The 27,554-nt window shown below is 32.8% G+C and overlaps 1 protein-coding gene across 1 annotated transcript in view; it reads left to right on the top strand.

Annotated features, from left to right (window-relative positions):
* The window catches only part of ERGIC2 (ERGIC and golgi 2), a 39,988-nt gene that overhangs the window by 7,641 nt on the left and 4,793 nt on the right, over positions 1–27,554 (top strand). The window contains exons 2-12 of the mRNA XM_022577867.3: positions 2,228–2,370; positions 3,871–3,979; positions 5,879–5,925; positions 6,699–6,769; positions 11,688–11,728; positions 15,992–16,093; positions 17,296–17,391; positions 19,438–19,493; positions 20,393–20,491; positions 23,822–23,919; positions 26,720–26,882. Of these exons, the coding sequence (XP_022433575.1) occupies positions 2,265–2,370; positions 3,871–3,979; positions 5,879–5,925; positions 6,699–6,769; positions 11,688–11,728; positions 15,992–16,093; positions 17,296–17,391; positions 19,438–19,493; positions 20,393–20,491; positions 23,822–23,919; positions 26,720–26,882 (988 nt within the window). The 5' untranslated portion in view covers positions 2,228–2,264. The remainder of the gene's footprint in view (positions 1–2,227; positions 2,371–3,870; positions 3,980–5,878; positions 5,926–6,698; positions 6,770–11,687; positions 11,729–15,991; positions 16,094–17,295; positions 17,392–19,437; positions 19,494–20,392; positions 20,492–23,821; positions 23,920–26,719; positions 26,883–27,554) is intronic.

Below are 27,554 nucleotides of genomic sequence, written 5' to 3'. Positions count from 1 at the left end.
GAGAGCAAATTTAGTTGAGAGGCGAGGAAGTAGTCTCAGTATATGAATACGGACAACTCATACCTTTAAGTTTTGCTGTAGGTATGCAGCTGGAGATCTATACAGTAGTTGGAGTTGGACTTGAGCTTACGTGGAGAGTTTTGTCTTAAAGATAAGTGGCTTGAACATATTTATTATTTAGCCCCTGTAGGAAAGAATGAGTATAAATTGAAAGATGGAAGAAGGATCAGTCTTGGTGCTGTTACTGCTAAGCAGGTACAGAAAATAAATTTGATTACTGAGTTGAACAAACTTGAGGAACATGGCTTATGCTTAATAAACACTCAGAAGCTTAATTTACAGATGAGAAGAGCAGTTTTTTGGGGTTTTTTTTGCAGTATGCGGGCCTCTCACTGTTGTGGCCTCTCCCAACGCGGAGCACAGGCTCCGGACGCGCAGGCCCAGCGGCCATGGCCCACGGGCCCAGCCGCTTCGCGGCACGGGGCATCCTCCCGGACCGGGGCACGAACCCGCATCCCCCGCATCAGCAGGCGGACTCCCAACCACTGTGCCACCAGGGAAGCCCGAGAAGAGCAGTTTTATAACTGTCATGGGGATCAAACACTGTCATCTCTTGTCTACGTGTTCTTTTTTTTCCTTAGGAAAACCATATACATGAAATGCAAAATTATATTCTGAAGGCCACTTTTGAGCATGGAATCAGCAAGGGGAGTTAGTTGGGTATTTATAATGGCAAATGAAATCAACCCATTAATGCATTTAGCTTCATTTTAGGGCCGTGGCTCCTTCGTGGACTGATTAATAGTGCCTCTGGTTAGGTCCTGCTCTCTTTTGGACAGTGTTCATGATTACTGTCAGTTTTTACTTCCCTGAGTCTCCTTTTTTCTCCATGAATACTCTTTCTATGGTCTGTTCTTTCTGTATTAATCCTACTTAGATTTCAGACAAGTCTTTCTGCTTTCTTCTAGAGACATTCTTTTAGTGACTTTTTCAACCATTTAACTTACTCTGTTATGTGTTGATTTTATCAATACAACTTTGATTTCTGGTAATGCTTGTAGTATCACCTATAATATTATTTATATAAATCAGTCATATAAAAAAAATTATATAAAGGGCTTCCCTGGTGGCGCAGTGGTTGAGAGTTCGCTTGCCGATGCTGGGACACGGGTTCTTGCCCCGGTCCGGGAAGATCCCACATGCCGCAGAGCGGCTGGGCCCGTGAGCCATGGCTGCTGAGCCTGCGCGTCCGGAGCCTGTGCTCCGCAATGGGAGAGGCCACAACAGTGAGAGACCCGCGTACCGCAAAAAAAAAAAAAAAATTATATAAATATTTGAGATTTCAGTTATTTTTATGGCTAGCATATTTTAGATGTAGTTGGCATATTGATCAAAAAGAGAATAGCAAGCAATTTTTAAATAATATTTTTATTATAAAAGAAGATAATTTGGAAAATCCAAAATTTTGTAAAGAAGACAAAATCCTCCCATGATCTACTTATAACATTTTGTGTATAGGCTTTCAGTTTGTTTCCCATATATCTTTTTCCCTGTCTCCCATAAAACTGGCATATGGCCTTCTGGTCTTTGCTTACTGTATTATGAGTATTTTCTTACATCATTAAATGTTTTCTTTTATAAGATTTTCAGTGTTTACATAGTTTTAGAACTTTTAATTCACTGTAATTTGTATATTGGATACGAGGAGTTCGTTTCTATCTTCAATATTTAAAAATAGCCATACAAGAAATATCCTCATCAAATTTTTGTGCACAACACAGATATTTTCCTTCGGATACATTCCTAAAAAAGGAATTTACTTAGAATAAGAGTGGTGAATATTTATGTTCTTGTTAGCAGTGTATGAGCATATCTGCTTTACTTCATTGTCATCCATTAATGGGAATGTATTATTTTTATATGTTTTGTTAATTTCATAGGAGAAAGACTATTTAATTTGTATATTCAAATATTACAAATGTAATTGAATTGATTTTCACTTTTTTTGGCTATTTAATGTGTTTGTGTGTGTAAATTGCCTGTCATTAGTACTTTTTTGTCAGGGTGGAAGTGGAGAAAAAAGAGGTGTGGATAAGTGTTAAGCTTTTTCTTCTCAAGGAGGAATAAGAATGTTACGTTGTTCCAAGGACATTTGTCAGTTATCTAAAAATAAAAGAAACCTTTTAATCTATTTGGAGGATTCATTTATTCATTTTTTATTCCTTAGCATGACTATATGAAAGAAGAAGAAGGTTTTCCTGAAGATGAGGCGACTGAATCGGAAGAAAACCTTAAGTTTGGTGAAAGAGTTGGATGCCTTTCCGAAAGTTCCTGACAGCTATGTAGAGACTTCAGCCAGTGGGGGTACAGGTGAGTATCAGTTCAAATTAAAACTCCTTCAGTAAGTGCAACTTCTAAGTTATCAACCAAGAGCATACAGAAATGTAGCCATGAGGAAGAACTCATCAATGAACTGTGCAGTAACTTTATAGTTGGTCTGTCCTCATGCCACACTATTTGCCTTAATTTTATTCTTATGTATATTCTTTTTCGCATCCAACCCAGTGCAGTCTATGCATTTAGCAGTGTTTATTAAAACATTAATGAACAAATTAATCCAGTTTTACTGCTTTGGTGCTCTTGAGTTATGTATACGTATATTAACAAGATTATTATATATAAAAAGAATTGAAGTTGTTTAATGATGTTGAAACTGCCTCAGTCTGTTTTGGTTAAGAATAAGTCAATTTAGACATTATAATAAAAATTCTTAAATTTCACATTACTGAAGAGAGGCAGCATAGGGTAATAGTTAAGAGCTTAGACTTTGGAATCAGACTGTCTGGATTTAAATTCCACCTCTGCCCCTTCCTAAATACTTGATCTTGAGGAAGTTAATCTGTCTATGCTTTAGTTTCTTCTTCCATGAAATGGGGATGATATCAGTATTTGCCAGGTAGAGTTGCAGTAGCAATTAAATAAATTAATATTTATAAAATGCTCAGAGCAGTGCCTGGTACGGATAGTAGTATTTATTAAATAAATAAATAATGAAATATATCAGAAAAATATGCAACTATAACAGTATTAACTATTATTTCTTTCCCCATGAAGAGCTGATAAGACAATATACTTCCCATAAGATTGACATTTCATTTAGTAAAATGTATAATAAATTGCTTGCTATTTCTAATCTCTTGTGATTAACTTTTGTTAATGAAAATAGTACAAGTTCTTGATGCACAATCCATTTTAAGTGCAGTTTGTCATAGTATATGATAGTGCTTTTTCTTTTTGTTAGATCTTTTACTTTTATAAATGAAGTGAAATACTTAGGAGCTTTCAAAGTAGAAAGTTTTATTAGAGATTTGGAGATGTTATTTGAGTTTCTGACACAGATTGTTGTAGATTCTTAGGATCTAAGAAATTAAGCTAGTTTTTTTTTTTAATTGGACTATAGGCATGGATGCATTTTTAATTATGAGGGGACTACTTTCAAATTTGTGTTGTGAAACTTATGCTTACTTTCATCATTTATCTTATCTGTGACACTGCTATATATAACAAGGTAAAAGTTTTATGTATTTGTAGAATTTTGACAAATCTATTTAGTGAGAAATGTCCTTCGTATTGAAGAAATAAAATGCTTTCTCAATAGTGCAAATGTTTGTGTTCATTAAATCTTCATTTTTGAGCTGTTTTAGAAAAAAATTTATAATGACTATTTTAAGAAAAACATTTTATTGTATTCATTCACGTGGCAATCATATTGGGGTATTCTTTGCTAATTTTAATCTTACTTAAAATGGTTTTCTGCTGTTTACCTTTTAAAAATTGTTTTAATTCTTTCCTTTTTTGTTGGTTTCTCAGTTTCTCTAATAGCATTTACCACTATGGCTTTATTAACTATAATGGAATTTTCAGTATATCAAGATACATGGATGAAGTATGAATATGAAGTAGACAAGGATTTTTCTAGGTAACTTTTTTTTTGAAATACCTTTAGATTTAAATTGCTCTGAAGGTAACATATTTAAAAAAAAAGTCTAACCTTTTATACTTGGTTTATTTTAATTCTGAAGAAATAGTACTGAAAAATCCTCATTAATTGTATGCATTAGGTAAAACATTTTAGAATAATTTGAATACTGGTTAAATTCTAAGAGAAAGGTCCTCTGATTGAATATGCATTTGTTTAAAAAGGCTAGGAGAATATGTTTTTCCTTAGATGTTGAAATGACGGAAATTGTTTGATGTTTTGAAATTGTTTACTCTTTAGATTTTGAAATATCTTACTGATCTGTGTGAACTGGAAAATAAATTGTCTAAGGTTACATTGTTTATGCTTATAGCTTGATTGTTGTAAATTGTGTATAAACTATATTTTAAGGTAAACAGCATCACTTTTAAACCTTTGAAAATATTAGTACCTTAATTAGGAGACAAAATATACTTTATTTGGATTATTTGGATTTTTTAATTGATTGAAGATAACAGGTTTATAATACTTAGATTGCACTAGATAGCAGGAAACATTTACTTCTCAATTTCAATCCCAGCTCTGCCATTTACTAGGTATGTGACTTTAGGGAACTTACTAAATCTATTTCTGCATGTGCTTCAGTTTCGTTTTCTGTAAAATGGGGATACTAATTATAGTACTTTCCTCTTCAGGTCAGTGAGAATTCAGTCAGTCAACATTTGTAATAGGTGCTGTGTAACCTTGGGCAAGTCATACAACTGACTTCTTTTGGGCCTCAGTTTCTTGATCTATAACATCAGTGTTATTCTTAATGCCATTAGTTTTTAAGGAATTTGTTGTTTTTCTTATTTTGGTTTTTTTTTAGCACCAATGAAATAATTTTTATTCTTTCTAAATGAAGTCATGTAGTTCACCACATAAGTGTAGTGGGGGTACCCAGAAGCCTGTCTGCTTGACCTCACCCTCTTCCTATAAATCTGAGCCTAAACCCCAGGGTTATTTGGAACACTATTTGAACTCTAGACTACTTTAAGACTCTGTGAAGTTCTAAAAATCTGTACTCCCTATTGAAACCAGATGAAAATTATTAGAGTGAAAAAAAGTTTTGATAGGAAGCGCAGGACAGGACTGATCCTGATTGTACTCATTCTGTTATTCATGGCACTGATTCTGATATTTGAAAATTAATTTGATTTGTACTAAATATTTGAAAATAAGGCATTGGTTGAGCCTTTTTAAAAGGCCATGCAAAACTTTAAGAATCAGGTTTTTTTTTTTTTTTTTTCTGGTAATTTGGGTACATTTATCTTGAGTCACACAGACCTAGTTTCCAATATGCCACTTCAGTAGTTATGTGGTCTTAAGCCAGGCATTTATTTAAACTGCCGTAAACACCATTGGCTTATTTGTAGAACTGAAAGCTATCTACTTTATAGGTCCATGGTAAAGAATAAAGAGGATAGTATTTGTAGGACATCAGGTACAATGCCTGATGTCTGGTATTTATTTGGTAAATAAGGAGAGAAAGGCTTTCAATTCCTAACTTTTGATTTTGAAAGTTTTGTATTGTTTAATGGCATAGTCTACGTAAGGTTTATGTAAACAGAGGTTAATACTTTTTTCTGAGTTGCTTGGACTTACTAATAGTAGAATTGCCATTAAAATGAAGGATACTGTGTTCAAAACTTGTGAAATCAGAAAGACTTTTGGAATAATTACAAAATAGAATTTTTACTTTTAAAGTGCCTTTGTTTTGCCCATATGAATGCTATCCAAGTTCTAATTGAGATATTTTATTCTGTATGAAGTCCAAGTTTTTCATAGATCAGTTGCTTTATATTGATCATGTTTTGTTGATCAATTGGTAGATTCTAATGTTTCCTTTTTGTCTTTTAGCAAATTGAGAATCAATATAGATATTACTGTTGCCATGAAGTGTCAGTGTAAGTACGTGTTTAACCTGATGATTGCATATATAGATTATGGTTTAAACAGTTGCTAGTAAAAAGTAAAAGCCACTGGTTGTTTTAACTTTATTTTTCTTTTATGATATCTTAATTTAAGAATACAAATTGTTTTTCTCCCCAGCTTGTATTCTTTAAATTTCTTCTCCATAAAGAGATTTAACTTTCACATTAGTATAATTAAAATGAAAGAAAATTGGAGGAAATTTTTATAAATCGAAGTTCTAGTTTAGGTACATCCTTTATTTCTTTCTTGTTTGGCATACTGGTTTTTACACCCACATTCCAGAAACATATCCTGTTTCACAGTTTCAATTTACTACCCTTTACTTTTACTTCTGCATATTAAAATACAGATCCAAATCTTTTGAGTTAATGGTGATGTTACCCTTTTCTGTTTTCTTCGCTGGCTTCACTTAATTATACTGGTAGAAGTGGAAAAATGTTAATATGCTAGATAGATAATGTTTGAATCAGTATAGTTCTCAAAAATGAGGATGCTTTTTCATCTTAAATTGTGTCTTAAATTACTGCTTGAAAAGTAGAGACCAAGAATTCAGTAGTTCAGACAAAATTTTTTAAAGTGTGAAATCATTTTATCCAATTAAGGAAATTAATTTCTAAAAGATTTCATCTAAGAACAACCTTAAATCTCTTTTCCTTTTCCATTTATTTTTTCTTATGTTAGTGGTTAGTGGATATAGTTTGACTCTCAGCATAGAATATAAAACTTCTAATTCTTTTTTATGCAGATATTGGAGCAGATGTATTGGATTTAGCAGAAACAATGGTTGCATCTGCAGATGGTCTAGTTTATGAACCAGTAAGTTTGATTTACATGTTCTTTTAAATAGTATGCTTTGAGGAATTGTTCCCTTGAAGACAGTTTTGATATTTGCTTTTAATTTTGTCTGAGCTAGTTTTTTAAAAATATATTTTCTTAATTCAAAAGTAGTATACAACATTGTAAATCAGCTATACTTCAGTAAAAAATAAAACAAAAACAAAACAAATAAACAGAAATATTCCATATTCTTTGTAAACATTTAGGGGGAAAGAGAAAATTATATAATTACCAAATTATATAAATATAATTACCAAATTATATCTAAACCAAAGCCTTGTTAGCATTCTGGATAAGCCTCTATAATCTTATACTTATTTTATATTTTTTGTTAATGCTTCCTAACAGTTTCCTTTTCTCTTTTATACAGTTGCTATAGTGATGAAATTTACTTCTTTTCTTCTAATGATTTGGAAGTTCTATGTCTTATTTGTATTCTTCTTTTACCAAATTTAAGTTCTTAAAAACGTTTGAGCTATATTTCTCTTGTAATCAAGAATGAAGCATTATCTAAGAGGAGACATTTCATATGCATTTAGTTCTTCCTCTTTCCTTCACACCTCCATTTCCCAGACCTAATGAAATACTGACATTCTCTTATTGTTTTCATAGCACAAGTTGTGTGTAGTAGAATTAATTTGTTAGAAAACACCATCACATTACAGGGGCAGGTATCACATTACAGGGGTGGGTTATAACAGGTCATGATCAGAACTAGCCCTAAAGAAGCTTTAGAAAACAAAGCATGGAACTCCCAGCTACTCTGCCTTGCTGACTGCTCTGTTGGCATTGTGGTACTTATGTTTACCCATGCATTCTTGAGTTGCTTTGTTTACCATTGACAGTTGTGAACCCTCTTTAAACAAAATTGCAAAGTGAAGACTAAAGGTGATGGAGGAGGATTAGAAGTAACTGAATAGGTGGAGGAGAAAAAAGGGAAGCTCTTAGGTCAGTTTTGATTACCAAATTATTTTTAGTTTACATGAACAAAATATATTTATGCCTTTTGATACACACTTTTAAAATAAAATTTTCTAAAGAAAAAGTAACTTTTGTTACTGCCACTCTGAACCACCCTACTTCCTAACTCCTGTATTGCCACTCAAAAAATTGATATCAGTAATTTTAAATGAGGTTAGGAACCTTACAAATTCAGGTACCATGTTATTGCATGTTAAACTATTATCTGGAAATTTAGATCTAGATGATTATTATCAGACACTAATATTTGTATTCTATTTCATACTATTTTAGGAATAATTATTCAACTTTATGTTTTATTGCTTTTACTTTCTACCCTTCTTAGTTTCTTTATTTTTATCATTTTGTGAGGGACTTTTTGTGACTTCTTTGTCAGCAAGAATATGTGGGTTATATTTTATGACAGACTGCCTATGTCATTCTGTTCTCAATACAGGTAAGGTTGGCTGAGGATAGAATTCTTGCTTTATGGTGTTTTACACTCAGAACTTTATAGACATTCCTTTATTGCCTTCTGGCACAATTTTTTTTTCTTTGTAGGTAACACATTTATCTACTTATATGCTTTTTTCTTTTACTTTTGAAATTCAAATATTTATCCTGTATATCCAAGTGTGGATCCCCTTCAGTTATTTTTGGCTTTTGATGGTATTAATGATCTGAAGTTTTAAGTGTTTTTTGCTTGTTTGTTTGCTTTAATGATGTTCAGAGTAATGGTTTTACCTCTGTTTTTTAAAATTCTTATCAAGTGATGTTGAATTTCATGGGGTGGTTCTCAATATTTTTATCAATTCTTGCATAAGATGCATATTTTGAACTTAATCTGTGAGTTCTGGGAGATGACCTTGATCCAGCAGGATCAATCTTTTTTTTTTCAATGCCTTCATTATGTTTTAAAATTCAGTGATTATATTTTCCACCTTTGATATATTGCAGATCACTCCATTTTTTTCTGTCTTCATGATGATAAATCTCATTGAGAAATAATTAGAGAAACTTCACTTTTCTTCTTTTTAGAAATGGTATCACAGAGGAAAATTAGCCCTCGGACCTCAGATTTACCACTTCTTTCAAATTGATGAATCTTTTTGTCTATCTAGCTATCTAGCTATCTATTTTCTTGTTCATCTTTAGGATGGGAAAATAAATGGCCAGTTAACTGACTGAGAGTTGAGATAGACTTGAGTTATGTCGGTTCCCTTTCCCTCCCCGCCCCCACTTTTTTTTTTTCCAGACGTAAATGAAAGGAGAAGGATATATAGTTTAGATATACTGTGTTTCTTCTAAGCAAAATTAGAGCTTCAGATGCTTTTGAAAAGAAAGGAGGAAGTCACATTGGGTTCAGGATGGCAGAGTAGTTCACCAGGGCACCCCACATTTCCTTTTCCGTATTTGTTTTGACAGGTTAAATTTAGCTAGGGTAATTCCTTTTTTCTTTAACTGGTGTGACTGTCCTCATTAGCAGCCAGCTGTAGCAGTAGTTTTGCTTAATTTAAAATACAGTCCAGGTCACATGTAAGCTGGGAATAATAATGCTGTGGAATGCCCTTTGTGATGTGGTCTCTGGCACTCGATTGAACTGCTAGAAGTCTTCTTAGGATGGTGACTGTCTCTTCCTCAAGTGTCGTTATCTTTTATCACCTGTTTTCCTCTGTTACTCTGAATTGGGGATTTACTGCTTACATGGATTTTCCTGTCCCATGAAATAAATTATGTGTTGGGCTCTTTTCTCAATTTAGTCTCCCTTGTATGCTGTCTTGCATAAGTTTTTGATAATTTCCAACATATGGATGCTATTTAAAATGATTTAAAATAATGATACAGTTTGTGTCCTCATTTTTCTGTTTCTTTGGACATTGTGAGAATTTGAGGAGATAATCATCTTGAACTTATCCTCTAAAATTTATTTATGCTGTTTTTCTAGCATTTGCTCCATACTGAGTGTCTGTCACTCCCACTCTCTTCACGTTTATTAAGTCTCTGATTTTTTTAATAAATATTTTTTCTGGACAGCTTGTCTCTTCAGCTAGATTCTAAGCTCCTGAAAAGCAATTACTTTATTTTTTCTTCTTTATAGCTCACAAAATGTAAAGCATAATGCATTGCAGGTATTAGGCACTGATAAATATGTTAGAATTATGTAATTGTGGCAGGATCTTTGATTATTCCATTGTAACAGTTTCTGCCATTTCAGTCATTTGTAGAAGAGGAAAGTTTTATTTTAATTTAACTGTCATGAACTAAAAGTCATGTCTTAGCCAGAAAGTTAGAAACTTAAAAATATGTAATTGTATATTTTTATCAGTAATTTTTAAAACGTTTAACAGTGTTTCTGGTAAGTATTCATTCCCTTGTCCTAATTTATATTAAAATATTTAAGAATTATTATTAATGTAAAATTATTTGAGATAATTTTTACTTGTTTTTAAATTTTCACTCATTCTTTTAATATGCAGTCTGAATATTAAAAACTTAATTCTAATAATTTTACTGGTTTCTAAACCATGATCACACAATATGCTATGATAGCTACTATTTATTTAAAGAAAAGAACTACTTTTAGGGATGTGAGAAAGTGAGGAATCTGACATAGTTGGGTTTATATACTGACCTTCATTATCTGTGATTTTTCAAAAAATTTTTTAATCTTTTGAGTTCTTTTTTATATATAAAAAGGAGAGAATAATAACAAACTCACAAGGTTGTTATGAAGGTTAAGTGAGATAATGATTTAAGTAGCATAGTGCCGAACACAAAGTAGGCCACTCAGTAGTTCTTTACCCGCTGTGTTAAGCACTATACCGAGCAGTTTGGGGAAGTCAAAGGGAGAATCACATAGTCCCTGCTGTCAGTAGTTTTATTCACAAGGTAACTGGGGAGCAGTTGCATGTAGCCTCATCTGTTTGCCATGGTGTGTTTTATAGCACTTTCTTTGTGTGCTGTGCTGTGAAAAAGGTTGGGAAGCAAGGTATAGACAAGTTCAGCAGGAGGAGTAATCAAAGTAATTTCACTGTAATCATTAACCTAGAGCAAGTGGCATATAGAATTTAGACTGACATTAGGGTCACAGTTACAGGAGAGGAAGGTTCCAGGTTGATATAATTAAATAACTAAAGGCACAGAGGTAGAACTGTCTGATGGAATGAGGGGTTAAAGAGAAAGGATTTATAGTGAGAGAGTAGTAGGTTAGGGCATGATTATGGAGGGATCATTAATAATATTGATAAGTTAGAAAGTAGAATTAATATGCCTTGTTATAAATCGCCTTTTAAAAATCAAAAGTGGACTTTTTGTTGGAAAATTAAATTGTGGGTATTGCCACAAACTGTGAGAAGTTTGCCTCTTTTCCTCTGATTCTACAAAGTAGCTAAGTTTGTCTTTGAATTGGTGAACATAGTGCCTAGATAAAATTTCTTGAGTTATTCTTTCTTGATTAATACGTTTGGGAATTATAGTGACATTGTTAGGTCATTTCAAAACTTTTTGATTTTATCATGGTATTTTCCTGGCAAGAATATGGGCTTTGGATGCTTGAATATTATACTTAAGCTGTATGTCTTTTTCATTTTAAATACTTTCATTTTAAATACTTAAGTTTCATGCTGGCATCATTTAAATGATTTTAAGTCTTAAAATACCATTTTGTACATGTGATAGATTGCATTGTATCCATTCCTATAAATGTAGATAACTGTAATAGAAAAATATTCACAGTTAGTGAAATTTCTTTATACTACTTTTGAGTAAAATTTTAAATTTTTTAGTTTGACTTATGGAAGATTAAATGTAAATTATGAATACTTGTTTTTAATGTTATTATAAATTTGTTCCTTGGTCAAAGAAAATTTTAAAAAATTATGATATAAGAGCCAAGAGAAATTGACAGTGCTAGTGATTATGTTTTCCTTTATTTCAGGCAATATTTGATCTTTCACCACAGCAAAAAGAGTGGCAGAGGTAATAAGTAAACAAAGTATTGTGGTCCATAGAAATTAGATCATGCTTTGTCTATTTTGTCTACTGTATATTATTCATAGATTAATATATTTATCTAGGCATTTCTTTGGATGAAATATTAGCAGAATATAGTATATAATATAATCTTTACACTTTCAAAGATTTTATCAGATCTTAGGAAAGTCATATAATCTTTAATGCACTTTGAATCATAAATACATTTTAGTTTTCATTTAAAATTGTATTAACTATTTAAAAAATTTTAAAAGCAATATATGATCAAATTTGAATATAAAGGATATAAAGTGAAAGTAAAAGCCTCCTCATCATTCTCTAAACCTAGTGCCACTAGCTGGTGGTGATAACCAGAGTTAAATTTCTTGTGTAGCCTGCTAGAAATATTCTGTTTGTGTATAATTCTCTACATGTTTCCATATTTGCTTATGTTATTTTTTTCCTAATACAAATGGGTTCATTCTATACATTTGTTTTATAACTTTCTTTTTCCAACCTAACCTTATATTTTGCACATCTTCCCACTTAAGTACATATAGTGGTACCTTTTATGGATAAGCTATAATTTATTTAATTGGATACTTATCGATGGGCATTTAGATTGCTTGCAAAGATTCTAATATCAATGCTCAGTGAAAATTCTTGAATCTAATTCCTTGTGTGAATGTGTGTGTATATATATATATATATATATATATATATATTCCTTATGTACTTGAGTGAATATATGTATATGTATATAAAGTTTCTAGAAAAGAAATTTATCTTTTAGAGTATATTTAATGTTTTGATAAGTTCTCATGACAAGGAAGAAAATTTGTAATGGTGAGGTAGGTGGTGGTTGTTAACTAAACTTATGGTGGTAATCATTTCACATATATACATCTGTCAAATCATATGTTTATACCTTAGTCTTATACAATGTTATATATTAGTAAAACTGGAAAAAAATTTTGATAGATAATGCCAAACATCTTCCCCAAATAGTTTCATTTATATTCCAAAGCTATCAGTATGTGAGAGTACTTGTTTCTATACAACCTCACCAACAGTGGGTATAACCAGACTTTTTTTATTTTTGCCAATTTGATCGGTGAAAACTGGTATTGTACTTGTTTTAGTTAGCATTTCTTTGTAAATCAGTTGAATATCTGTGGATTATTTTTTTCCCATTTGTATTTTTGTGTGTGTGAAACTGATTGCTCATGCCATATGCCCATTTTACTTGGTTGTTTTCTTAATAACTTTAAATAATTTTTTGGTTTTTTTGTTTTGTTTTGTTTGTTTTTTGGCTGCATTGGGTCTTTGTTGCTACGCAAGGGCTTTCTCTAGTTGTGGCGAGCGGGGTGGGGGTGGCGCTGCTCGTCATTGCGGTGCTGGGCTTCTCATTGCAGTGGCTTCTCTTGTTGCGGAGCACGGGCTCTAGGCACTCGGGCTTCAGTAGCCGTGGCTCGTGGGCTCTAGAGTGGAGCGCAGGCTCAGTAGTTGTGGCACACAGGCTTTGTTGCTCCGCGGCATATGAGATCTTCTTGGACCAGGGCTCAAACCCATGTCCCCTGCATTGGCAGGTGGATTCTTAACCACTGCACCACCAGGGAAGCCCAATTTTTTGTATATTAAAGAAATTAGTTCTTTGTTTTAAATAGTTACCCCATCCCCACTCTTTTCTTTCTTTTTGTTTTCTAGACTGTGTCTTATGCTTAAAAAGGCATTACCTAATTTAAGATTATTACAAAAAAATTTTTTTACCCATTTTTCTTTTTTCTTTCTAGTCCCTAAGTACATTTCAAAGGCCTTTCTCTTTTAATTTCTACTTTCACCATTTGGAGAGCTTTTAAAATTAAAGTTGAAACGAACGTATTGAACAAAATAACTGAATATTAGGTGTCTCTGGGCTTCTAGCGCTTTTAGTAGAGAGCCATCCAGAGATGAAATACATTACTTTATTCCAGAAATGTTAAAGTGAGAAGTCTCCTTTCATCTAGAATTTTATTTAGTGTTCAAGACTAGTAGTAAGTGAGAGAAGAGATTGTGTTTTTACTGTTAAAATGATAGACATTTTCCATCGTAGTAGAATTTTCTACATCCTTTTATATATGGAATATAAACTTGGGTATTTATTGGTATATTTGAGGCAGAAGTTATACACGTATACACACACACACACACACACACACACACACACACACACACACACACAGTTTGGTGTCATCAACCTCTTTTCCCACTGCCCAGCACTAAAAGTTAAACTCTGGAAACAGAAGACACACATACAGCATACAGTTTGGTGTCATCAACCTCTTTTCCCACTGACCAAGCAATAAAAGTTGAACTCTGGAAATACAAGACATGCAAAAATATGAAGCTTTCAATTTCTGTTAGCATTAGATCTAAAGATTTTAAGTCTTTGTACATGTAAATCTGAAGATGGGATCTGGCCTCTTGAAGCTTCCTAGATTATCATGTTCTGCTTCTAAACAAATATTCTTGAATGGACTAGAGATGCCTAAGACCTAACAACCTGAATAATGTGCATACCAAAACGTTCTTTACCTGTAGAATTTGCTAAAAGATATTTAAGTTGTCTTTCAATTGTTCTGCTTTCTTAAAATATTTAGGATCCCAATTAATCTCTTTCCTTTAGTAAAAGGAAATCTCAAAGCCTAGACATAGCCTTCCTGATTACTGTTTTTTATTTATACTAAATTTACAGTATAAAAATGACTTTTTATTTTAAATAGGCCTGTTACCAGTGTTCTTAGTGGGTGGTGCATACGTATTTTATCTTTATCTCTCGCTTGCACTTCTAAAAAATGTTTATTATATCATTATGATGGGATGTGAAATATATTCTCATTTACATTTGCTTCTTTAAGTTCCTATGTTTGTTAATAATTTTTCCAAGTTATTTATGTGTGTGTATGTATGTGTATATATATTTTAAAGACTTTTTAAGAGTATTTTTAGGTTTACAGCAAAACTGAGTGAAAAGTACAGAGTACCCAAATATCCCCTGCCCCCACCCGTGTACAGCCTCCATTGTTATCAATACCTCACACCAGAGTAGTACATTCCTTACAATCTATGCACCTACATGAACACATTATTATTGCCCAGAGTCCATAGTTTACGTTAGAGTTCACTCTTGGAGATGTACACTCTGTGAGTTTTAACAAATCCATAATGACATGTACTCACCATTACAGTACCTGTAGTTTTACTGCCCTGAAAATTCCCGGTTTTGTCTATTCATCCCTCCTTTCCCTCTGGGTGTAAATTTTGTACTTGCTGAGTTTGAACTGTGATACAGGTGACTTTGGATGTTAGTTATATAAAGATATAGATTAAAGGATATAAAATAGGATTATATCTAAAGATACAAAGTTATTGTTGAAAATGTTAGAAATATTAGAGAGAAGAAATACTTTTATTCTTGGTTTTGTTCTTCAGAATAAGTAATTTCATGAGTTATGTAAATGTAACAATTTTGTAAAAAAAAAAAATCTTCAAGCAACTGATGTGTTTTTAGTGGCGAAGTATATTTAAAAAGAAAATCTAAGCATGAGTTCTCAAATGAATACTTTGTTCTCTATAATCCTATACCTTATATGCTGATGTTCTTTTTAAAAATTATAGGTAGAATATAATAGTTCGTTTAGAATGGTCTTGTCATAGGATAAAGTTCAGGTTTCTTTGGAAAAGGCAGGCACTAGGTGATACTAAATGTCACTGTGGCCTGGTTTGTAATGAGAATTGGATGCTCCTGTGTGGATTTAACCCCCAGTAATCTGCCCCTTTAAGTCCATCACATCTATTATGTGGCCCCTTATTTGTCTCATTCTTTGTATCTGTAACACTTTATTCAGTGCCCGACAAAAACTAAGAATTTTGTTATTGCTGCGTGCATGCATGAAAGATGAATTTAGATATTCAGGTGAACAGAAGTTCTTTCTTGGTGACCCTGATTCCACCAATAATGGACATGTAATTAGTGTCCACACATTCATTACTGATGGAATTAGACAGACTTAAGGACCCCAGCTGTTACACCTCTAGCCATACTCCCTCAGTTTTCCTGCTTTCAAGGAAATGACCAAAGAATACTTGGGACTTTATTTTAGAATAAAGTTATGTAATAATAAATGTATGGCTTAGCTAAGTCAACTACCTGTGTTATTTTTAAAATAGTGTTGGCTTTCTCTGTGTGTCTTACCGTATTTGTTAACTATTGCTTGTTTTTGTATTTAGGATGCTACAGCTGATTCAGAGTAGACTGCAAGAAGAACATTCACTTCAAGATGTGATATTTAAAAGTGCTTTTAAAAGTGCATCAACAGCACTTCCACCAAGGTGGGAGATTTTGTGAGACTATTTATTAACAATTTATTGGGGCTTCCCTGGTGGCGCAGTGCTTGAGAGTCCGCCTGCCGATGCAGGGGACATGGGTTCGTGCCCTGGTCCGGGAAGATCCCACGTGCCACGGAGCGGCTGGGCCCGTGAGCCATGGCCACTGAGCCTGCGTGTCCGGAGCCTGTGTTCCGCAACGGGAGAGGCCACAACAGTGAGAGGCCCGCGTACCACAAAAAAAAAAAAAAAAAAAAAAGAATTTATTGTGACATAATTTTAGTATTGGTTTACTCCTCTGAATCTTATATTTCTTAGAGAAAATGTAATCATTCTTTATGATGAGATGTCTTTTTTTTTTTTTTTGGCCGCACCGTGCGGCATATGGGATCTTAGTTCCCCAACCAGGGATTGAACTCACGCCCCCTGCAGTGGAAGCGTGGAATCTTAACCACTGGACCGCCAGGGAAGTCTCAAGATGTCTTTTTTCCTCTTAAATTTATGGCCTATGATACTGATCAGGATTATCCCAAATATTATTTTCATTTTTATGTGTGTATGGTATACCTTCATATAAAATTGTACTAGGTTTTAAGAACAAATTAATTTCATTTACCATTATGAAGATGTATAAAGTTTTGTTAGGAATTTCATGTTTTTATTTCACTTTTTGTCTCTTTTATAGATTAGAAGAGCTGATATTTGGAAATGCTATAATCATGAAAATGATCATTTAAATTTAAAAATATACAGAGGTTTTACATTTGCTTAGGAAGAAAATGTTATTGTCTATTTGAAGTTAAGTGGCATGCCCTTCCCTTACTCATTCTTTTTCCCAACGCTTCCTGTCCCCTAAAGTACCAGAAACATGATAAAAGCATGTCTTTGTTGGACTAGTAATTCTTTACTTTTAATTTTTCTTCTCTCATTAGACTTAGTCCTCTGGTTAAATTTGAATATCTTGAAATTTTATATTTGTGTAAATAATATATATATATAATAATTATATAATTTTTTTCATTTTGTAGATGTTTTTTAATAAAAGTGTAGACTTCAAAAAACTGCTATTCTACTTTTGACATTTAGAACATTATCTAAAAATTGATCTTTAGGGATTTTTTTTTCCCATCTATAAAATTTTCTCACCAGAAATATGGTGACTATATTGAATACGCTGTAAGTAATTCAAATGTATCTTGTTGTAACAGGGAAGATGATTCATCACAGCCTCCAGATGCTTGCAGAATTCGTGGTCATCTATATGTCAATAAAGTAGCAGGGAATTTTCACATAACTGTGGGCAAGTATGTTCTTTTCACTTACTGAAAATACTTTAAACAAGTTGACAGTTTGGTTAAAAGTAAATTCTTTGTTAATCAAATAATATATAACTAACCACTAGAGAACTCTTAAAATGTATATTTTTTATGTCTTCAGCCTTCAACCTCAGGATAGATAAGACTACTAACTTTAAAAACTACTGCTTCAAAACAAAAGAAAAATAGTCATGTCATATTTCATATATTAAAGTATATAAGCTGTAGGTAAATATGAATTAAAACCTTCAGCTTGCCAAGTTTTAGTAGCCAGAAAGCTCTTACCTAGACATTTCATTAATTTGTTCATTTTGTTGTATATTAGGTTTTTGTTTTGTTTTTCCTTTTGGTGATCCTCATCAAAATATAATCCCTGACCAGTACGAGACAACAAAATATAATCCCTGACCAGTACGAGACAAGTATTTTGATGTAGTTAGAAATATGTCTGGGATAACGTTAAATTGGGTAAATGTTAAGGAAAAATATCAGACCACCTGCCTTCATGAGCAGGACCCAGCACAGAAACTGTCATATAATAAGCACTTGGTAAATTCCTGAATGAATAAATAGATTCTCTGATTATCTCCTCTCTCTTTCTCTGCTTTTCTCCCTCCCTTCCTTCCTTCCATCTAGACTTGCAAAGCTGAACAATTCTTCATTGCAAAAGGAGAGTATTTTTTGAGTACTTGCTATGTGCAAAGTACCATGGTAGATACTAAAGATGAAGCAGTGAAAAACAGAGAAAGGGTGTTTGCCCTTATGGTGCTGACATTCTGTGAGAGAATCTGAATTTTAAACAGTGAATTACACTAATTATTTAATTATAGTTGTATTGAAGTTATAAAGGAAAACTATGACTGATAAGAAACTATATAACAAGGTACCTGACCTACTGTGCAAGTCAGTGGAGGCTTTATTGAGGGAAACCTTTGAACACTAATGGATGGTTAGGAATTTTATATATAAAAGGAGAGAATGGCATCTACACTGAGGGAAAGGCCATAAAGCAGGGCAGAGCATGGCTGGAGATTTTTTAAATATATAGAGACAGCATTAGACTTCTATGCAAAATTATTTCAGCGTTTACAGTGATCAGATCAAATCAGGCATTTGCTTTGTCTTTGTTTTGTTTTTTTGGCCGTGCCACATGGGTTGTGAGATCTTACTTCCTCAACCGGGGGTTAAACGCCGGGCCCTTGGCAGTGAAAGTGCTGAGTCCTAACCACTGGGCTGCCAGGGAATTCCCTGCTTTGTCTTTGTTATCCCACTCTTCTTAACATTCATGTTTTGTTGTTTTGTTACTGTTGCCAGGGCCTATTCTCTCCATCCCCAACCTGTAGATGGGAACCTTAGAATTTCTTGGTATCATATAGTCAACAAATAATAGTTGGCTCAAAGAAATTTAGAAGGTTTTATTGCACTTCTGGATAAAAACAATATCCTACTCCAAAACTAACTGAAAGAGGGAAACGTTGACAAATATTGGAAGAACTTCTATATTTTGGCCTTTGTTCTCAATTTCACTTACCTCTCCATGTGATAACTCATATTATCGATAAGAGAGGCCAAATGGAAAAGCATTTGGTTTGTATCCTATCCTTATCTTATCTGGGATTTTGAAAATAGGGAATGTCAACTCTAAACCCCAGTTAAGCAAAATGTTATCTCCCAGCAAAAATACCTGGATTCCAAAAAAGTACTCAATTACTACTATTATAATTTGAATTTCATTAATAAGTTTGTAAAAATTTGTTTTCTCTCTTGTTATGTAACTACATAATATCTTCAGTTTTGCATCTTGGCCCACAAAACCTAAAATATTTACTGTCTGACTCTTTACAGAAAACGTTTGCCAACCCCCAGTTTATTGCATTACTGAGATGAGATTTACCTACTTAAATCATGGGCCAAGTATGTTGTTATATTATTTTATACTAAGAAAATTATATAACTTAGGAAAGACCCCCTTTATGATTTTAATTAGTTATGTATTTAAATGTTATTACTTTAATCTTTTTTTCCTCCTTTCAGGGCAATTCCACATCCCCGAGGTCATGCACACTTGGCAGCACTTGTCAACCACGACTGTAAGCAGTTTCTGAAATTTCTTTCTGTGAAGATGTCCTTGCAAAAAAAGTGTGTTTTTTAATTTTTAGTGCAGGTGCGAGGTAGGGCTTTGGAAGTGGGGTATGCTGAAAGAAGATATCTGAAGGAGAAAATAAATGATCTAACTTATTGACTAATCCATTTTCTCTTGTCTTTAAGCTACCTATATTTCTTTTTAGCCATAGCTCAGAAGTTGCTGAGGTAGGGAGAAGCACCCTTGGTGTGCTTTATATCACTTAGTACACATTTCTGCTAATTTTTTTTTTTTCTGATAGTTTTTACAGATAGTGAAGAGAATATATTTGAAACTTGTTTAAATATGTAAATTTAAATATGGACATTTACACACATATATAAAGTATTCAAGTTAGTTTTGTGTAATGATTATCATAAAACTTAGTTTTTAAAGCCTCCTTTAGACAACAAAAACAAGTAATAAATTCCATAAAAAACAAGTTTAGTTACATAAATGTCCTAAAGCAATAGTATGTATTAAAAATATATCTGATCAGTTTCATGGACATCATCTCAGTTCTTCTAACACAATCCTGTTTCTATATGATGATTTGGACTAGAAAAGACTTATTTTTTTGTTTATCAGAATTAGATGTCATATTATTTCTTAGATATTAATTTGTATATAATTATGAAATTTGCGATATAGCATTTTATCAGAATGTGTTTACCTCTATACATATAATTCCCACATATTTGCATGCATTTTTCTTAAAATAATATGTTTTTAAATACTATATTATTATACCAGCAGATTTTAGATATTTTCATTTGAGAATAGGTAAGAATGTGAACTAATCTGTAACATGTAGTTTTGAATAATTTAATTTCTCTAATTTTTTTTTTTTTTTTTTTTGTCTCTTAGCTTACAATTTTTCTCATAGAATAGATCATTTGTCTTTTGGAGAGCTTGTTCCAGGAATTATTAATCCTTTAGATGGAACTGAAAAGATTGCATTCGATCGTAAGTATTTAATAATTACTGTTGGAATTTGCACGTAAGCAAATAGTTTTTATAACTTTGATATTAATACATTTTAAATAAACCTCTTCCTTAACCCCCTGTAACAGATAAACGGATAAATCTTGACGTGGTTTAAATGGCTGATCATCTTTAAGTGGAGATGTGTGTAAGAGAATTTGTTCTAGTAGTGGATGAATTTTAAATGGTAAAAAATGAGCCATGGAACAGAATAAGAAATTAGTCAGAAGTAGTCAGGAGAAGGAGTAGAATTTAAAGGCTCTCTAAGTATATGAAAGGTTAATGTGTTAAGAGGGCATAACTGCTTTTCCATGTTCAACAAAGAAAGAATAAGAACAAAAGAAAGTTTGAACATTATAAGAAAAATTTTCTTCTTTGTGTAGGTTCAGAGTTCTAAAATCTATACTATATTTACCATATCAGAAACCTCTCTAGAGAATTTTACAAACATCAGAAACCTAGAGTTCTTCTAGAATGGTTTGGTATTAACACAGTCAGAAGTAGTACAGATACTTTTTATTACTGTTTGTTTTAACCATCTATTCCATTTAAAATTTCAGTTTATGCAAATATGGATGGATTATTAAGGAAATAAAAGGTTTTTTGGTTTCTGATGTTTGTTTTTTGAAGATTTTTGGTTGCCTTTCTTCTTAAATAGTCATATTATATGCCTTAAGGACGTCTAAAGCTTCCTGTGCCACTAGGAATTCTAGCCTTTGCAAAACTGTAATTAAGGATTTCATTTTTTATTAATTCAAATAGATTTATTAATGTTCTTTTCGGTATTTTACTCTTTTAGCATAGTGTTGTAATCAGATACATTAAACATGTTTTATTTAGAATTCACGAGTATTTTATGTTTGTGTGGGAATGTTTCACTCAAGGAAGCTTGAGAGTACTAAATTTGGAAATGTGTGAGTAGAAACATTCTGAGAATTACAAGCTTTGTTCTGTGTAATCTCATCTTTAAGTATGTGTTCATTCTACACCAAAATACATTAAATATTACAAGAGATGCGCAATTGAAAATATGTTGGTTAATACTTTGTTTCAAGATGCTGAAATGAACTATACATTTTTGTAAAGAAGCAGATCTAAATATGAACAGATTAATTTTCAAAAGGCTCTTTAAATTTACATGTTCAGGAAGACTAAGAGGTGTTTAGAATTATTTTATAAAATGGCATGAGATGAATGTCAGTAGGTTATTCAAAGCTTTAAAGCAGGTATACTCTTCTCCTTCCTAATATATGTTCTATTGGGCCTCTTTTTCGATAAAGAAAAAATTCAGCATTACAGATCTGTTGGATTCAGGTAACTACCGTCTCCTTCATGTAGGAATTTTGAGGGGATTACTTAGCAGTGATATGTTTAATGCTGTGCAGATTTGGACAGACCTATAACCTTTGGAACAATTTGTGGCTTGCAACAAAATCTAATGCAAGAGCATTTTCCCCCTGCCTGGCCATTAAGTTATCTAACAGACTTATATATTAGACAAATAGGTCTTCAGCAGTTCTCTCTCCATAGCTTAAAAGGTTTCCAATTTTCCCTGTCACGTTTCTTTGACCTGCTTTGGCTACTGTTCATTGCATTGGACTTCATTCCGCACGTGGTGAGATTTCCTTTGTCTCTCATTTTTTCCCCTCAAGTCTAATTATCCCACCCATGTGTACAGCATTGGTTATAACCTCACCACTCTCAATTTCATCTTCTTTTTCATAAATACTTCATACTTGAACACCTTCTTCTCCGCTCATTTTTGTTTATGACGTAATAGAGATATTTGTAAAACACCTCAAAAATAAGCACAGATTGAGCAGTTCACTTTACATCAGAGAACAACTCAAAGGATGAAAGATCGTCCACAATTGATAAGCCATTTATTGGTGGTGGACAAAGTTGACACACTTTTGCTCTAACATTATGTGTGGTAACATTTAGGATTTAAGTTGAAATTAATAATAGAACTGGCCAAAAACTGTTTTATGTTTTTGAAAGTTATAGTGGTACAAGTGGTAGTTATAGTGGTAGGTGAAATAAGAAATGGTGAAATTGAAACAGGCTTTGCTTTATTTTGTTAGAAACTTGTTTAATGTTAGTGTTGAAGAGACTATTAGTCTTACCTCTCCCTTCTATCTACAATTTTAACTTTCCCTCTCCTATTCTGAATTACAGTGAGATAAGAGACAGAGAAATTGAACTGATGGAAATAAAAATAAAAATTAATTCACGCTAGACACATGAAAGTACATACTGTGTACCTCCATTTATATGCAATTCTAGAATAAGCAAAATGAGTCTGTAACAATAGAAGGTAGATTAGTGGTTGGCCTAGGACCAGAGGTAGAAGGGATTGACTGAAAAGGGGTTCAAAGGAACTCTTTGGGGTGATTAAAATGTTTTATATTTTGATAGTGGTGGTGATTGTATGGATAAAAACATTTGTCAAAATTTATCAAACCATACATTTAAAACTTATATATTTTATTCATGTACTCAGTTATCATAGACAGTTATCACCATGTGACGTGAAGTACATCGCAAATGTAATGAGGCCCTATTCACTTAACCTAGCTGAAACTATAGATAGATATGTCCAGTTCTAAATTTTCTAGAATGTAGACCTAGAGAATTAACATGTTTTGTATTATGTGAACTGTTAATTGTTTAAAATTAATTAATAATTAGTAATATACTGGTGTTTATGACTTGTATTAAACCTATAAATGCCTAATGATTATATAAATATGATCATTTTGATTACGTAGTAACCCCAGGCCATCATTGAGTAGTTTCTTTGCTTATTTTCCTACTGTAGTATTGATTCTTTGTATTTATCCAAAGGCTACATTTTGGTTTATATATCCAATAGCTAATTCAGTTTTGGTTTATTTATTTCTGTTCAGATATTAGTAGAAACTGAAAATGTGTCTTGTGGTGGTTATGCTATTATAACTTTATTTTTATTAGTTTCTGTACTATAAAGAAATGCTTTTTCCATATTTATAAAAGGATGATAATGATTATAAAAGATATCTAACTAGATAACTAGCTCATCTTTTTTGACATCTTCTAATAGATGTGTGTGTGTGTCTGTGTGACTATTTTATGCTTACTGAGAACTTGTTTTACCAAATGTGAATATATTGCTTTCATTGATTCTTTTATAATATTTTTTTTGTTAGACATTAAGTTATAAGTAGCATTAAATTTCAGATTAGATGTATTTAATAGAAGGCTGATGTATTTGGCAGTAGTTTCATTGCTACTGGATTGATGAAAAAAACCTACATTTTGTTTTTATTCTAGACAACCAGATGTTCCAGTATTTTATTACAATCGTGCCAACAAAACTACATACATATAAAATTTCAGCAGACACCCATCAGTTTTCTGTGACAGAAAGGGTAAGTTGAATCCAACTGGTAAAATTATTTTTTTAAAGCATTTTATAGTCCCGCTACAAAATTAGTTTGGAGTTTCAGGTAATGCCCTCCCCCATTTAAAATTTGAAATGCATTGACATTTTATTTTAAGTCAATAAAATATCAGAAATGGGTATTAAGTATGTTTTAGAGTAAGAAAAGAAGTAGATTTAAAAAATCTGGAATGTTTTCCATTCAATTAGTAACAAATTATTAAACTATGATATTAATTATTTTACTCTTAATATCTTAATACTTGTTTTCCCATGTACTGGTATAAGCAGTTTTTTTTAATCTGCCAGCAGATTTTCTGATTTCTCTGTTATTTATTTTTTACTTAATGTATCTACCCTGGGACACGCATGGTTATTGTGACTCAGATAGCAGATTTAGAGGGTTTGCCTTCCTAATTTAGGGCTTCATATTCATCTAATTGAGAGGACAGACATTCTGCAACCTTAGGGTGGAGTGGCCTTATAAGTAAATATTGATAATGAGAAGCAGAATTTTGGAATTGGGCAGTTTAACAGATTTCTCACTTACTCTGGGACCATGCTTTCTTTCATTCTTTTTGTTGTTAATTTTTTATTTTTATAAGCTTTGTGTTCAAGAATGGTGAATATTCAAATACTAGTATCCAGAAGAATTCCAGAATTTAAGTGCTTTTAAAAATTTGCTTTCGGGCTTCCCTGGTGGCGCAGTGGTTGAGAGTCCGCCTGCCGATGCAGGGGACACGGGTTCGTGCCCCGGTCCGGGAGGATCCCACGTGCCGTGGAACGGCTGGGCCCGTGAGCCGTGGCCGCTGAGCCTGCGCGTCCGGAGCCTGTGCTCCGCAACGGGAGAGGCCACAGCAGTGAGAGGCCCGTGTACAGCAAAAAAAATAAAATAAAATTTGCTTTCCTCCATATGAAATTTTCCTTTGATAGTCTTATAACTTATGTTGACTATGTCCTCAGTAATTGTAGAGTTTTCCTTATTCTTGGGAAACTAAATACTAAAGTTTTTAGGGGTGAAGTGTCATGTGTTTATAACTTTTCAAATGGTTCAGGAGGAAAAATCAAGTATGTGTAACTCCGTGTGTGTGTGTGTGCGCGCATGCGCACGCTCACATGCAGAGAGAAAGAGAAACTAGGTAAAGTGTCTACAAGTATATATTGTGCTTTTTAGCATTTCTTTATGGGTGGGGAGATAACCATTTCTCACTAAGGTTGGCAACACCTGAAGGTCAGGCAGTCTACACAGCAGCACGACTTTGGGGAAAACAGGCATGCATACATTGCTAAGGAAGTGCAAAATGGCATAGTCTCTTGGAAGGGAGTTTGGCAATATCTTCAAAATGACATATGCATTTACCTTTTGACCCAGCAATCCCACTTCTAGAAATTAAATCCAAAGATACGGTGGGAAAAAAGCGATGTTGTATATGAGATTATTCATTTTGTTACTTGTAATGACAGAAGACTGGAAGCAACCCAAGTGATACATCGACACAATGGAGGAACATGCAACTTTAAAAAAAAGAGAGAGAAAGATATCTATATACTGATAAGAAATTATCTCCAGGATGTATTTTAAATAACAAAAATAAATTAAGAAAAAAAAAAAAGAATCCCAGAGCTTTTGACCCTTGTGGGGTGTGTTAGTACTGATAGGACAACTACAGTGGTTGTATTTCACTTTAAAAAAAAAGGAGTAACTGGAGTTGGTAGAGTGGAGGATGAGAAGGACAGGGCTGACCTTCATTGGTCCTAGACCAAAAGTGAATCATTATGAGTCTTTTGTTATGTAGACACCGTGATCCCTAAAACGATATCCACTCACATAGGTGATGACAATATATTTATAACTTTGGCAAAATATTGAACTTATCAGAACTTAAAGATGAAGTCACTTTATATTGGAAACTTGATCAATGGCTTATAAGGCTCTGTTGTGCTAATAGGCAAAGAGGTTTTGTAATGCCCACATGAAATTGTTTTAATTTCCCACGTTACTTGTCTTCCTAAAGCTTGCAGTTTAGTTACAGCTTAGTAAAAACAGGTAGGGCCTGACACAAAAATCGTAGCAAAGCACTGTGGTAGCATAGTTGTTTCATGCTATAATGGAAATTTATTAGAAATTTGCAAACTTGAGTTTTGAAGTGTAAACAGAATGGAATGAAACAATATATTCTCACTCAGTGTGCACACTGTGGTAGGTTTATAATTTTAGTTATGCTCCTTTCAAGAAAAATTTCCTTTAAAAACTGAACCAGTAGCTCAGATATTGATATCTTTCAAATTAATGTATTATGTTTTCTTCCTGTACTCCATCTCATATAGTTTAAAATGAACAACAGCAATTGAAATTGGTTTTAAATCTTATCATTCAAATGACAAGAAGTAGATAGAATTATTTTGTAAACTCTTAGCAAAGAAATAATACAAAAAGTATGTCAAAATAGGAATGTAGTTTTCATTGATTTGGTCAATGAAGAATGTGCCATATAAACTCTTGAGTTTGGTAGAAACCTTGTAGTATGTAAAGTGACCTTTTTGAGAAAACAGTAAAAAATGATTCTGTTCTTTTGATTGCTTCAAAAGCTAACCATACAAAGAATACAGAATAATTTGCTTATTTCTGGAGAGCTTGGTCTAGTAGGACAATTCATAAAGAGATTTGGATGTCCCTCTTGTTCAGGAGGGCTGGAGGGCTTCATATTGACTGTATACAAGTAACCTAATGATGTGAATCCTGTTTGTCTCTTCCTCCTCTCTCTCCCCTTCCTTTTGCCTTTCTTTAGGAACGTGTCATTAACCATGCTGCAGGCAGCCATGGAGTCTCTGGGATTTTTATGAAATATGATCTCAGCTCTCTTATGGTGACAGTTACTGAGGAGCATATGCCATTCTGGCAGTTTTTTGTAAGGCTTTGTGGTATTGTTGGAGGAATCTTTTCAACAACAGGTTAAGATTCATTCCTTTTTTTGTCTAATTTCTAAAAGTTCTGCTAACATTAAAAATCAAGATGCTTTTACTTAAAAGGGGAAAGAAATATACACATTCTCATGTTTTGATACTTAAAGAACTTTTTCTTTAAGATTTAATTTCAAACCTCAAAAATTGTATTGATTAAGCGTTACACATAACTAAGTTCACTGCATTCAGTGATTTACGGGAGATTACTTAGTGTGCTAGAGAGAGCCTAGGATTGGACCCAAGTTCTGTCATTTACATGGTGATAGCTTTGTGTAGGTCACCTAAATTTTCTGAAATTGTTTTCTCTATATAAACATGAGAATGATAATATCTGACTTGCAAGTGTGTTATAGGATTAGATGAGAAAATGCCTAGAAATAGTAGATACTTTGAATGTAAATTTTCTTTTTCAGTTAAGGTATTTTTAACTGTACACAATGTAAAATTGTATTTTATGGTATGTTGAACTATGAAATATGTGAAACCAAATTTTTAGTCAGTAATGTTTTTATGACTTTTGGTCTTTTCGCCGTAAAATTATGGGATTCTCTCAAAGATAACTTGCAGAATTGTAATTGTGAAAATTTGAGAGTTGAGTATAATAGATAAGGAAACAGTTCCTTTTTTATCCTAACCTCTATTTAATATTACATGGAGTTT

Source organism: Delphinapterus leucas, chromosome 11 (assembly GCF_059928025.1).
Source record: "Delphinapterus leucas isolate spDelLeu-1000000601 "Yukka" chromosome 11, BTC_Dleu_Yukka2, whole genome shotgun sequence".
In the NCBI taxonomy this organism is placed as follows: Eukaryota; Metazoa; Chordata; class Mammalia; order Artiodactyla; family Monodontidae; genus Delphinapterus; species Delphinapterus leucas.
Note: the sequence above shows the minus strand (reverse complement) of the source record. Positions and strands in the feature narration are given on the sequence as shown.